General features: G+C 40.8%; 1 protein-coding gene across 2 annotated transcripts; it reads left to right on the top strand.

The window, feature by feature from the left end:
• Window positions 1–2,656: 2,656 nt before the first annotated feature.
• LOC136755373 (creatine kinase S-type, mitochondrial) lies at window positions 2,657–9,454 on the top strand. Of its 2 annotated transcripts, none has more exons than XM_066711908.1 (10): window positions 2,657–2,765; window positions 4,323–4,500; window positions 4,814–5,012; window positions 5,369–5,464; window positions 5,598–5,819; window positions 6,804–6,889; window positions 7,677–7,800; window positions 8,478–8,612; window positions 8,816–8,941; window positions 9,215–9,454. In XM_066711908.1, exons 2-10 carry the CDS (start codon window positions 4,352–4,354, stop codon window positions 9,329–9,331), a joined length of 1,254 nt encoding a protein of 417 aa, XP_066568005.1. In that variant the 5' UTR covers window positions 2,657–2,765; window positions 4,323–4,351; the 3' UTR covers window positions 9,332–9,454. The 2 variants fall into 2 exon arrangements, with proteins under 2 accessions (XP_066568005.1, XP_066568004.1); XM_066711907.1 differs by lacking the exon at window positions 6,804–6,889 and adding an exon at window positions 6,030–6,115.
• Window positions 9,455–15,245: the final 5,791 nt, after the last annotated feature.

Raw genomic sequence — 15,245 nt, 5'->3', positions numbered from 1 at the left:
GCATTTTGAACACACCAGGATTCAATAGACCTTAGAATATATTTGTATTTATTTATTTATTTATTTATTTATTTATTTATTTATTAATCCTGGTCCTTGCATACTTCTGTGTCTGCTGGTTTCCTTACCAGTTGATTTCTTCAGTTTTTAATTGAACCATTATTTGAAATACAATTAATTAACAGCTTCTTAAGACATGTTCCATTGTTTTCAGCTGTTAAACAAGTGCAGATATTTCAGATAAGGGCTCAATTAACAGCAGAGAAGGGTCTGCCAGGACCTGGGTTGAAAACTGCTGTCTTAGAACTGTAGTTCATAATCCTTGTCAGGTTTGTGGTTCCAACTGAGCTGTTAGTTTAACCCTGTTTTTAAAGCGCTTCAATGGGTGTAGAACCACAGCCTTAGAAATATTATGTTTTCAGTCACTCTACTGAAAGATACATTTTTATGTGCAGGAAAATGTAGTGGGCATTATTTGGCTAGAAGTACTTTAATTATAATAGAAGTGAAAAATGTTCCTTAACTTGGTTAACCGCTCAAAACGGGTCAAACCTGTCCTGGAGTATCCCCTACCCTGCTGGTTTTTGTTCCAACCGAGCTCTGCTACTTAATTGAACCCTTAATTGTAATTTAATTACATTTGAATTAAATTGTGTAACTGATAAAAAAAAGTTGGTTCCTTAATAAGATATTACATTCCTTATGCAATTGTATGCTTAACTTAAAACCCCTACTGTTAAAAGTAATGATTTAGGAAATTATTACTTCAATTAAAGTTTACCGTTTACAAGTTTAATGTTGTTATTTTGCCCCAGTGGCTTAAATTCTCAATCAGTAGTGGGAAATAAATAAATAAATACATATTTATTAATTATGTATTATATTTGTTTTAAATAAATAAATACAAACTGCTTATTTGCACTGAATTAAACCCAATGTGTGTTTGCAGATATGTTACAAATCAAAGGTGCATGTCCATGTGTGATTTTAATTTAAATCAGATGAAAATCTCCATGTTTGCATCTCACTGGACCATATTTATTAAAGATTATAGCCCACACAAAGGTTAGAGGCCGGTACCTTACAGTACAGCAAATCAAAACAATGGAATTGACTGACCACTAGGTGGTACTATATCCAATTAAACCCCTGTATTACCTGAACACAGCACAGTGTTAAGACTGTCGTTGTTCAGTGAAAAACAAACAACAAAATCCTGTAAATTAGGATTATCTATAATATGCTTTAACACATTTCAACTTGTCATAGTAATGTTTGCTGTGTTTGCTAGTTCCATCCTTCACACACAAGTTGGTGCTCCTTCCCACAACTGGATTATACTTAAAAAACAAAAGTCTTCTTTGGCCATTTTACAAATGTTTGTAGTATTGACCAAGCCTAGACTGGCTTATCTTCTGCTGTTGAGCTTCAAAGATTTAAAGCTGCTGAAAAAAGCTTGTATATATCTAGACCTAACAGGATTTCCCCTCTGCCCTCCCACTTTGTAAGCCATAAATTAAGAAGGGCCAATAGACTGACTGTTTTCTTAAAAATATAGTTGTGTGCTTGACTGCCTAATGTGAGAAATTAATCCCTGGCATTTCATAGCTCTGATTAATGTCAAATGATTTTCACTTATCCTGTTTGGTGTAACCTTCCTCTGTAAATTAAGACCTTTGATATGTTTCTGGAATCCTGTGCAGTAAATAACCTAGAGGTTTTAGACTGCACCGCACAGCATGGGGCTCAGTCTATTTAAAAACATCTGACAGAAAGCGGGTGTTTCTTGTGCAAGAAGATGTACAGTAGTCAACCTTCACTGAGACCAATAAGCAGCTACAGTCTCCTCCTTCGCCAAGGGCAACCTTCTGACATGAAGCCATTCCTTTGAATTTGCAACTGGATTACAACAGCATAGAGTTTATATTTTATGTTGAACATGAATATCCAATTATAGGTTTAGTGTATCTCTTTAAGCCATGTTTTGCAGTTACCAAACAGGTTCTATTGTATAATGTACAGTAATGATTTCTTTACAATATAAGCCTGCTGTTGGCCTTAATGCTTTTATTAACTATTTTAAAAATAATAATAACACCAATAAAGTATTTATTTAGAACATACATAATCTATATCAATGAAATAATGATCATTATTATTATTATTATTATTATTATTATTATTATTATTATTATTATTATTATTATTATTATTATTATTATTGTTATTATTAATGAAATTGACACTTATAGCTGTGATCAGAATGTCATATAATAATCCAATCAGTATCCAATAGCCCAGGACAATCTCTTCCTAATGGTATATACATACACTTGCATTTTTATAACAATGGAAATAAATACAAATATAAATACCTTTATAAAATCTGTCATTGTCTATTTGTATCTATGTCTTAAATGCACTTATATATACCTAAATTCACATTACTGCAAATCACTAAAATTTGAAAGCCAAGCAGGTAATGTCCCAAACCCTGATACCCCATGTTTAGGATTCTGTGTCTGATACAGAGACCCCTGTCAGGGCTGTAATCTGAGTGCTGTGTGGGAGCGCCAGGAGAAGTTGACCGTTGTGTGTGTATGTTCAAGGGCAAAGGCCGGACTGCAGTCATATGGTTAGTAGAAATGGGATTGGCCAACGCGCTCAGCAATAATCCCACTCCAGGGGAAACTGTCATCTCACTTTGCACTTTGTGTTTCCTGGAGAGTGCTGCAGGGACCTGATTTACTACTACAGCTCCACAGGTAAGCTTTTCTACCTTATCTAAAATTCTCTTATCTATAAAATCAGAAATGGACCTCAAATAGATATTCATCATCTGAGGCATGCAACTTTATGACAAACTCGTTGAGATAATGACTAAAGAAAACATGACAGCTTTACCTGACTTTATTGGTCACTTATCTTTGTTTTCTGGACATTGAGCATGCTTTTAGTTTGGCTTTTTAATGCAAAATCAGTGTTTATGATCTTAATACCTTGGGGAATTGCAGCCATAAAACTTTAAAAGATTTCAAATTACAAAGAAAATACTATAAAAATACATTTTACAGAATCTGCATCAAAGTCTGACGACAAAACAGCAGAGTGTAATAGGCAAGAATTGTTTTAAGTGGATTTGTGTAAAAATTTATTTGTGATAGAAGCATTTTGCAGTCTGACTCTCTTCGCAGTTAAAGTATGTGAGATGCATACCTGATATTGGGTTTGTGTGTAATAGTGTAATTGGCATTCCAGCTGTTAACAATGGCTTTTGCTTTTCCACAATTATTTGTTTGTTTATTTATTCATTTCTCTATTTATTTAGTTTTGCATTAATACATTCATTAATTCATTCATTTTGTTAACTTATTTGTATCAAACTTCCATAGACAGTATATACATACCCTGTTCACATGTTTATTTCTGATATTGTTTAAGTTCTATTCTCATCACAACTAAAGATAATTTCTCTTCTGAAAGAAAAATAATTGTAAGGGACATTATTCTTGTTCCTAAATCCTTTCCTGCTGGGAAATGTTGAATTGAAAAAATGTCCAAAGATGAAAAGTTTTATATCTAATCTGAAATTAATTAATTAATTAACACTATCTAATTAACTATTAACTATTGAACACTATCGAAATGTCACTTGTGACTAGATGGGTAGATAGATAGATAAATAAATAAGCTATTCATCTGAGAAGTCACTCAATGAGTGTTAAAAGATTACATTTCATTACTCAGGTCTGCAGTTCTCTGGTTTGTGGCTGTCCTTCCTAAGCCCTGCTGACCTGTTCAGAATGTCACACAGGATCATGTGCTGCTGGGTCTGATGCCAGCTGGGACTTGGCAATAAAGCTTAAGCTCACTCTGTTTCTATTAATACGACTTTTCCTGCCGCTAACCTTTCAGGTCTGCAGCTCCTGGTCCCCCCAGGGTGCAGAACCTCTCGGGGCAGGAAATAGTCATTCATTCCGAACAACGGAGCAGGTGTTTTGGTAAATTCAGCCATTTCTAATTTACAAATACCTGATTTCACTTCAGGCCTTGAGGACTAGAGATCCCTAAACTGAACAAAGTAACTTGCTTAAGTAATCAATTACAGACACATGTTCACAGCTTAAAAACATAACCAAACCTTATGTTGATCAGTTCTGCTCCCTGAAGGTACGAAGGTCTGCACATGCTTGTTCTGCTTGTTTCTTTTCAAACTAATCGTCAAAGACTCCATACCATAAAAAGACATATTGCAGTGCACTTGACCAGCCACGGAATCACTTTAAGCTGGGTGTTATGGTGTTTTGTCCTTTTCCCCCCAGTTGACTGCTTGACTGAGTTCTTGGCAAGGATGGCGAGCAGCTTTTCCAGAGTGATGACGGGTCGCAAGACCGCCATTATGCTAGCCAGCCTGGGCACTGGGGTTCTGGCCACTGGGTACCTCATGAGTGATGCCAACCAAGCTACTTTTCAGGAGAGGAGGAAACTCTACCCCCCCAGGTTTGTGCTCCCCCTGCAACCCCCATCTTAAGATGCTCTTGAATGTCTGTCTGAAAAAAAGACAAGCACGGAAGAGTGCAGCTCAGGGTTCACTCAGAATGAGAAAAGTAGAAAAGTGCTAGGAGGTTGAAGAAGTCATTATAAGCCCTGAAAGACCATAGAGTTTCCTGACCACAACACAGAAGAGGTATAAGATGGAGAGAAAAGAGCTGGGATATTAGAGAATTTAAATCCTTAATAGAAGTGGATTATTTCAAAGCACAATATTTTCCCCACTGTCCGATTGATTTCTCTTGTTCTGATGTCCCTGCAGTGCTGACTACCCAGATCTCCGTAAACACAACAACTGCATGGCCTCCAGCCTCACCCCGGCCATTTACGCCCGGCTCCGGGACAAGGTCACCCCCAACAACTGGACTGTGGACCAGTGTATCCAGACAGGGGTGGATAACCCCGGCCATCCCTTCATCAAGACTGTGGGCATGGTGGCGGGTGATGAGGAGAGCTACGAGGTACAGTATTGCAAGGGGTTGCAATTTATTAATACCATACAGTAATTCAAAATGCATAAACGAAGACCGTGCGTGTTTGCCAGCTTGGGAAAGGTGGCAATGTAGATGAAGGGCAAGAGAGATGGTTTGTAAGGTGGTCCTGAACATGTCGTCTGGGACTAGAGATATATATGTTAATATGTTATTCAGCCGTTACTCAAATCAGAAAGGAGGTTCTTTTTGCAAATTGTGCTCTGTTTCAGCAATTTCCTAAAATACAGAGGCAGGCCTATTGCCCCAGCTCTCCAAAAATGTTTTTATTCATTCATTTAGTAACCTAAGATATTGACATTTTGCCCTGTTCTTGTGATTCACAGGTTTTCGCTGATCTGTTTGACCCTGTCATTAAAGAAAGGCACAACGGGTACGACCCACGAACAATGAAACACCACACTGACCTGGACAGCTCTAAGGTAACTCCCAACCTACATGCTATGCTATAAGAAACACTTGCATACCACTGAGATTGAGGATCCATGTTTCATACAGCTCAGTCGCCAAATTCATCTTCTCCTCTTTGCCCCCTCTGTGTGGTGCCCCCTGTAGATCACCTCAGGGCAGTTTGACGAGCGCTACGTGCTGTCATCACGTGTGCGTACTGGCCGCAGCATCCGTGGGCTCAGCCTGCCACCTGCCTGCTCACGCTCAGAGCGGAGGGAGGTCGAGCGCGTGACAGTGCAGGCCCTGTCCGGTCTGAAGGCGGACCTGGCTGGGAAATACTACCGCCTGAGCGAGATGACCGACCAGGAGCAGCAGAGACTCATTGACGTGAGTCGGGGACTTGGGCTGGGCGAGTGTGCTGGTTGAATGTAAACTGTGTACGATGAGTGCAGTGGGAAATGTGTTCATGTTCACATGCTTACGGAGGGAAGGTATTTCCTAACTCCTGGAGTCCTGAGGGAATTAACTTGTCCTCGGCTATAAGTATAACTTGATCTGACCATGACTTTCTGTTCCTCTCCTATTGCCACACCCAAGGAGCACTTTCTATTTGATAAGCCAGTCTCTCCTCTGCTTATCGCAGCTGGAATGGCCAGAGATTGGCCTGATGCTCGTGGGATATGGTAAGATCAGCAGAATTACAACTAGAGCCTAGGCCGTGTAGTCGTAGCCCTGACCTATCCTTCCCATCAGAAGCCCGTCCCTTATATTGTATTGGAGTCTTGAAGTGTTTGTATGTTGGTTGATTTGTTTCCCAAAACACAACATTTACTGTACTTACTGTACCAACATCTGTGCCACAAGATATTTATTTGAACTGGGCACAGGACCAGTAATGTTCTCTGACTGTGGGGCTCAGCAACAGGGGGTTGTGAAGGTGTTCTGTTTGCCCAGGTCCTCGGGGCTTCAGGACAGACGGTACAGCTATGCCAAGAGAGTCAGCCTGTTTGGCAGGACTTAGGCACATAATTTAAACAGCCGTTTTACTCTTGATATTTGTAAACTGTGGGCAATCCCACTCTTGATCATTTCACACTTACCTCCCAGTTCAGTATTTGAATTAAAGGACTCCAAGAAGCTGGGTCCAAAACAGTGTGCAGATAAAACAAGATGGCCAAAGAACAGAAAGGGACATTTTAATCCAGGCTTTGGTGTCACCTACCATTTATTCCAATACACTGTCCAATATAATTCAGTGGACTAGACTTCAACACAACACTGCAGTTCTAAGAGGGCCTTCACTTACATGTAAAGTTTGAAGATCCTGCCTACCTGAACTTTGCCTCACCTTCTGACCTCTTTGGCCTTCAGGATCACTTCCTTTTTGATAAGCCAGTTTCCCCGTTGTTGACATGCGCTGGGATGGCACGTGATTGGCCTGATGCTAGAGGAATCTGGTACTGTATGAGGGAGGAGGGCATGAGCAGCCTTGCATCACCAGAGAATGACTGCATACTTGTGTGACATCTCACACTGCACTGCCTGTGCATGCAATCTTTAAGACGACTTGAGTGCCCGTGTTAGTGTTTGGTTATAGCCTGGATGCTAATCCTCCTTTCACAATTTGCCAAACGCTGAACGCAGTGCAATAGACCAGAGAGGAGTCAATTGCTTTCTTCTGAGCAAATGCCCCATTGTGTGTACAATATCTTGTTTTTACATAGCTTCTGAGAAATTAAACTTTAAAAAACATAATTAACTAATGACTGCATTTCCAAATGAAGCCTGTAAAGAAGGAAATAATAAATGTTTGTATATAGACAAATATTTTCTAATTCAAGAAAGGTGTGCACATGATTGCACTTTAACACTAACCCTCATGTTATTAATCGTGATGACACTAATTTAAATTATATTTACCATTGCTTGCTGAAATGAAGTGATTTAATTGTGCTTCTAAAGGAGGCTTAACTTCCATCAGCAGTTTCTCTTAAAATGATATGATATTTCCCTTTTATTACACGTCTAAATACCTGATATTATTTATTGATGCACTTCACTTTGACCTGTAGCAGTCACACTGGTTTGTGATCTGTGGGGTAGTAAGCTTTGTGACAATTTGAGCTACACATAGTATAAGTGCTTTATTCCACTGAAAGCATTTAAAAAGTCTCTGTAATGAAGTCCGGTTCAAATGACTCACCTATATGCCTTCTCCCGAGGTTCACTGTTGTCTGTTAACAGGCACAACTTTGACAAGACCTTCTTGATATGGATCAATGAGGAGGACCACACCAGAGTCATTTCTATGGAGAAGGGAGGCAACATGAAACGAGTGTTCGAGAGATTCTGCCGGGGCCTGAAGGAGGTACGTCTCACCCACAGCTACCTGAACCCCCCCTCTCCCTTTCCCTTTCATAAAATAATGGTTGACGGTGTAAGCGACAATTTCCTGGAGGTCCCTGTGTCTTCCCTCACCAACTGGATTTAAAGTCTAAACACTTTTGATTACTGCACTTATCTTCAACTGTGTTCAGAACAGGAACAGAAGTATATATGTTCATGTATCTTCCAGGCGGTTGCTTTGAGACTTCAGGTCCATGCTACAGGGGCTGCCAACTCTACAGAAAAGTGCTGGATGACTTTCTCAGTTGTTGAGTTTCTCAGACTCACAAGCTCAAGAGAAAGTATTAGTTTACTATAAAGGACAGGGTCAATCGTTCATTTCTCAGGTAGTTTTGGTTCACGGATAGCTAATGGGATTGGGGTTGGCTTGCCTGGGTCAGAGAGTCTTAGGAATGGGGATTAAACTACAGCAGGAAGTAGTGGCTTAGTTTAGGTCTTGGAGATGTGTGGACTGAGCAGATTCATTCACTCTCTTGAACAGGCAATTATGCAATTCGCATCTTTATTCCTACAACTAAAAGTAGCCTAAAAGTGCTTCCGCATGAACAACAGAAACCCTGAGTAATTGGTTAATTAATCTCCATGCCCCCTTGCCCCCTGGCCCACAATGGCATCTTCTTAGTGGCTTATGTTTTCAAGGTGGAGCGGCTGATCAAGGAGCGAGGCTGGGAGTTCATGTGGAATGAGCGTCTTGGCTACATCCTGACCTGCCCCTCCAACCTGGGTACGGGACTCAGGGCCGGGGTGCACGTTAGACTACCCAACCTCAGCAAGGTGAGATCTAGTTGTATTATGTAATGTTATATTAATTGTCAATGGCCTCCTCTTCTCACCTCAAATTTGAACCTTATTAAAACACTGCCTTGACAAGACAGCTTGAAAGGGCTAAGCCTCCTCTGGGCTGATAGACGGGTTCTTGTAATGTGCCTTCAACAGTGTTTGGCTGTGGCTCAGTCAGTCTGTCTCTGCACTTGCAGGATCCCCGTTTCAGCAAGATCCTAGAAAACCTGCGTCTCCAGAAGCGCGGCACTGGGGGTGTTGACACCGCAGCCGTGGGCGACATCTTCGATATTTCCAATAACGACCGCATCGGCCGATCTGAGGTAAGAGCTCCAGACACGACTAGTTAGTCCCACTGCAGAGACAGTATAAAAAATAAATACATTCTCGTCATTATTATATTACCTGGAAATCCAGTACAAATGTTTTACGAAATTGATGAACGTTTGATCTGCAGGCTGAGAAGTTCATCAAATATGTTCTGTTAAATCAATTTTTATTCTTGTACACTTCACTTGTTACTGCAGGCCCATGGATTTCAATGCAGATCCATACAAGATGATTCTGTGTGTAATCCGTGTACTTTTCTCATTCAGGTTGAGCTTGTGCAGATGGTTATAGATGGAGTCAACTATCTCATTGACTGCGAGAAGAGACTGGAGAAAGGCCAGGACATCAAGGTGCCCCTGCCTCTTTCCCAGTTCAGGAAGTGAGCACATGTAAATCAGTGCAACAGGGAACCATGCGGCAAAGGGAACCTCCAAACCCTCCTTCCACGAGCTGCAGAACTGAAGGTCTTACACCTACAATAACCTCTAATAAATTATTCAAATTAACCACTCTGTCTCTGTGTTTATGTTCCAGGAGCAAACAAGTATGCCACCGGAGTATCCTTCACTACCAACAGCCAGTTTGTAACATCTCTGGCAAACAAAGCAAAACTGAAGCTTTGATGATAAATAAAGCTTCCACGCATGGCTTTCTCAGGCACATGCAATTTGGAGTTTGTTTGAAAGCGGTCTAATTATTCAGGTACCAGCTACATGACGAATAATTTAAAGTGACAAAGTAGCATCGGGGAAGAAAAGTGACGCACTGTGCACTGAAGCTTGTGCAACTTCGAACAGTGCTCTGCTTCACCCCTCATATTCTACAGTGAAGAGTCATTTGTGGAGCAGTTTTTTGGTGGAATAGTTATATAGCAAAGCCTAGGCAGAAATTGAGAAGAAAACACACACCTAGATATAATAAAAAGATCGATAACAGGAAGGAACAGTTGAAAACTGAACAAGTTGCATAACCTCAAAATGAAGACAACCACCAAAAATAAATCAAACTCTGTAAGCAGTTAATATGCCTTGTTATCTGTCTCTGTCTTTGCATTGTTGTATTATAGTTTGCCCATGGTGCAGCTAAGAGCAGGAAAATCCTTCCTTGCATATGCGGGAGTTTCTAATACACAATGAAGGTGGAGACAACAAGACAGTTCTCTGCAGCACACCAGGTTTCCTCAGCACAGGTATAGAGGGACCCCTGTCATTAGATTAATGGGGTACAGATACAGTTCTGAAGGGCCACAGGGCCATCTGATTTTAATTCTACCTGCGCTTCACAATTCCGAACCAAACTAATTTGATTAATTTTAGCAGTTTAGCACTTTAGCTTTTGGTTTAAGGAGACCGATAAACTCTGTTGCTTTGAGGCCCTTGGGGAACACAGCTAAACATTGTGAGTGCGGAGAGTGCTGAAATAAACAAACATGCTAACCATGAAACATCCATCAGCAACTTGAAACCCACAATAAACTGGCCAGTTTTCTTACACTTTTATAATGCATATATACGATTATGTCAGTAGTATTTACATATGCGGGTTTCCATCTGGACATGGGTGTGCTTGTCCTGTGTTTTCGTCATTTTTGCATCATTTACTCAAGTATTTGTGATTGACCCTGTCCTTCTCTGTGGCCTTTTTTTTGGCAGCAAACCTGATTATGTCACGCATCATCACTTCATGAGTTAAAAACCCATAGACTGGTTTGTAGTTACTAATTATATGATCATAAAATCTTCTTTATTAATCACAACAGGTTGTTGACAGAATGAAACCTGCCAGTGGTATCAGCCAGCTGTTATAACTTGGCCCTGTGTCTTGTATGACTGAAATACAGTTTCAAAAGGCAGGTCTTGCAGTAAAGGCCCAAAGTATAACATCTTGCAAGAAAACAAATCCTTTTGATTTGTAAGCATGTCTATTTACCATGCACACTTTAATGGTTGTTTCTGTACAATCCTAGCTATAAAATAGTGCCTCTACAGTGAGCTGACGGGACTTGTGTTTACAATGCTTTCTTGCTTGCAAAGTATTTGTGATTGCCTTGTCTGTGTGTGTGCATATTTGTGTATGATTGTAAAAATAATTAATTTTTCAACCTTTTCTGTTGATTCCAATTTATGTGATGGAGCCCTCTCCCCAAAAGGATTTACCTAAAGACCTTATCGTCTTGTAGTCTCAGGATAACCCTGATTAAGAAGAGCACTGGATAAAGCAACACATTTGTGAGTCATCAATTTGGTGGGTTTTTGATAAAGGAAGCCTACAGCAACGCTAAAAAGAAAGTGCTGTAGGCAACTAACTTGATCTGATTATCCGTGATACATGTTTTTGTTCTTTGATGCTTAAAAAACAACAGGGAAGTGCTTGGAAAGTTTCATTGACATGGGTTGGTGATTATAAATATCCCTGATCCCGTATTAAACATGTCCTGACTGAGGGAGGGTCACACTGGCATGTCATTCTAGAAAACACAGCACACATCATTGACATTGAGAGAGGAAGAGTGGGAGAGATACTGCAATTTTAAACAATTAGCTAAGAAATAAAAACCATTCTAAAAAACAGCAGTACACAGTTACAGTATTGTGTCTCATTAGAAGAGGTTTGTCCATTGGCCTATATACATCGTTGCCCTGGTTGCTCACGTGCTATGTGCGTCCAGTTCATACAGGATAGCTCTCCAGATATGCAGCCGACCTGTCATTGAAGCTTCTGTCATCTGAACGCTTAAAGTCTTTCTGTGGTTAATTTCTTTCCTGAAAGAAGCTTATGACGTGTATCCTAATAATGCTATTAGTGGGCTATACTTACTAGTTACGATGGTCGTCCTGGCTGAGGCGTGTACAGTTGAGCAGGGGGAGTGTTTCAACTCTGCTCTAGATATAGCGTCACAGAATGAAAGAGTCAGGCGCACAGTGTGCTACTGGTACTTAGCAGCCTAAAACCAAATACAGGCACTTATTTTTAGTGGAGATGGGCACATGCTGTCTGCAGCCTTCTACCATTCCCATTCCAGAAGGTAATGGCCGGAAATGAGAAGTATGTGCATGTGTTTTAAAGGGACTACTGTGAGTGACAAAACTTGCACAACACTGGCGCTCGCCAATTACATGTAGGTCAATATCATCTTCTAACAGTCAAAAAGCACTGCTGTACCACAACTGCTGTATTGTGTATCATGCATGTTTGATTATTGTGAGTGTGCTGCTTTACGCTTTATGACGTGGTATTTGTTCAGTACAATGATAGTGTATACAAAAATCTCTGTAAAATACTGTATTACAACAAAAATAAAGTGAATCCACATATGTAGATATAGATGGACAAAGAACAGGATTGAATGGAACCCAACAGATGTAAAAAGTCCTAGAAGACGACCGCATGAAAGATGAAATCATAAACTTTGCAGGTATGACATTGAAAAGAGAGGTTGAAGATCGAAGCGAGTGGAAACATCTTGGGGAGCCTTCATCCAGCAGTGGATCAATGTAAGCTGATGATGATGATGATATATATATATACACACATATATTACAAGCATTAAATTCCCATACAAACCCCCACCACATGTTTTTGAACATGGATTAGGTCCAGTTACTAATACAGTGGGGGAAAAAAGTATTTGATCCCCTGCTGATTTTGTACGTTTGCCCACTGACAAAGAAATGATCAGTCTATAATTTTAATGGTAGGTGTATTTTAACAGTGAGAGATGGAATAACAACAAAAAAATCCAGAAAAACACATTTCAAAAAAGTTATACATTGATTTGCATGTTAATGAGGGAAATAAGTATTTGATCCCCTATCAATCAGCAAGATTTCTGGCTCCCAGGTGTCTTTTATACAGGTAACGAGCTGAGATTAAGAGCACTCTCTTAAAGGGAGTGCTCCTAATAGCTCATTACCTGTATAAAGACACCTGTCCACAGAAGGAATCAAACAATCAGATTCCAAACTCTCCACCATGGCCAAGACCAAAGAGCTGTCCAAGGATGTCAGGGACAAGATTGTAGACCTACACAAGGCTGGAATGGGCTACAAGACCATCGCCAAGCAGCTTGGTGAGAAGGTGACAACAGTTGGTGCGATTATTCGCAAATGGAAGAAACACAAAATAACTGTCAGTCTCCCTCGGTCTAGGGCTCCATGCAAGATCTCACCTCGTGGAGTTTCAATGATCATAAGAACGGTGAGGAATCAGCCCAGAACGCATTTCAAAAAAGTTATAAATTGATTTGCATGTTAATGAGGGAAATAAGTATTTGACCCCTTCGACTTAGTACTTGGTGGCAAAACCCTTGTTGGCAATCACAGAGGTCAGACGTTTCTTGTAGTTGGCCACCAGGTTTGCACACATCTCAGGAGGGATTTTGTCCCACTCCTCTTTGCAGATCCTCTCCAAGTCATTAAGGTTTCAAGGCTGACGTTTGGCAACTCGAACCTTCAGCTCCCTCCACAGATTTTCTATGAGATTAAGGTCTGGAGACTGGCTAGGCCACTCTAGGACCTTAATGTGCTTCTTCTTGAGCCACTCCTGTGTTGCCTTGGCTGTGTGTTTTGGGTCATTGTCATGCTGGAATACCCATCCATGACCCATTTTCAATGCCCTGGCTGAGGGAAGGAGGTTCTCACCCAAGATTTGATGGTACATGGCCCCGTCCATCGTCCCTTTGATGCGGTGCAGTTGTCCTGTCCCCTTAGCAGAAAAACACCCCCAAAGCATAAAGTTTCCACCTCCATGTTTGACGGTGGGGATGGTGTTCTTGGGGTCATTCCTCCTCCTCCAAACATGGTGAGTTGAGTTGATGCCAAAGAGCTCGATTTTGGTCTCATCTGACCACAACACTTTCACCCAGTTCTCCTCTGAATCATTCAGATGTTCATTGGCAAACTTCAGACGGGCCTGTACATGTGCTTTCTTGAGCAGGGGGACCTTGCGGGCGCTGCAGGATTTCAGTCCGTCACGGCGTAGTGTGTTACCAATTGTTTTCTTGGTGACTATGGTCCCAGCTGCCTTGAGATCATTAACAAGATCCTCCCGTGTAGTTCTGGGCTGATTCCTCACCGTTCTCATGATCATTGAAACTCCACGAGGTGAGATCTTGCATGGAGCCCCAGACCGAGGGAGACTGACAGTTATTTTGTGTTTCTTCCATTTGCGAATAATCGCACAAACTGTTGTCACCTTCTCACCAAGCTGCTTGGCGATGGTCTTGTAGCCCATTCCAGCCTTGTGTAGGTCTACAATCTTGTCCCTGACATCCTTGGACAGCTCTTTGGTCTTGGCCATGGTGGAGAGTTTGGAATCTGATTGTTTGATTCCTTCTGTGGACAGGTGTCTTTATACAGGTAATGAGCTATTAGGAGCACTCCCTTTAAGAGAGTGCTCTTAATCTCAGCTCGTTACCTGTATAAAAGACACCTGGGAGCCAGAAATCTTGCTGATTGATAGGGGATCAAATACTTATTTCCCTCATTAACATGCAAATCAATGTATAACTTTTTTGAAATGTGTTTTTCTGGATTTTTTTGTTGTTATTCTGTCTCTCACTGTTAAAATACACCTACCATTAAAATTATAGACTGATCATTTCTTTGTCAGTGGGCAAACGTACAAAATCAGCAGGGGATCAAATACTTTTTTCCCTCACTGTATTTGAAAGAAAATGTGTTTTACATTCATTAAATGGAGTTCCCATGTCCTTTCTTCTCAGATTCAGCAGTGATAGAGGTGTCCATTGCTATCAAGCAATCAAGATTGTCCTCCAGCAACAAACATATTAGCCTGTGCATCTGGATGGACTTGGTCACAGGGAATTTCAAATAGACTGCAGACTCACTATGTTATGTCACACACTGTGCACAGGGCCACACTGAGAAAGTGGTTGGCATTAACTGTGTGGTACTAATAATCCTGCACTGAACCAGATGTCAGCAATGGGTTTCAGTGCACTGTGAATGCTTTGGATCTCAATCTGGACTTTTCATCATTGCTATATTTGATTAAACCAATAATGGGCAGCTTATGTCTTTCTCACTGAAAGTACAGGCACCAGTTTCAGTGTCATTATGCACTAAGTGTGTCCCTGCAGGGATGAGGTTAGATCTCAATGCTCTTAAATTGAAGAGCTCTTCTAGATGAACAGCTGTGCTTTAAAAGGCAAACCTTCTACTTCCACCTTCAGCTCAATCATTGACATTTGGTTTGAGTTTATTTTTAATATGAAGTGTTAGGCTGAATAAAGCACCCCCCGAGTAGTGTGCCCCTCTCCTTGTTATTGCCCTGATT

Source organism: Amia ocellicauda, chromosome 8, assembly GCF_036373705.1.
Source record: "Amia ocellicauda isolate fAmiCal2 chromosome 8, fAmiCal2.hap1, whole genome shotgun sequence".
NCBI lineage: Eukaryota > Metazoa > Chordata > Actinopteri > Amiiformes > Amiidae > Amia > Amia ocellicauda.
The sequence above is the reverse complement of the archived record's forward strand: the minus strand, read 5'-3'. Positions and strand labels throughout refer to the sequence as shown.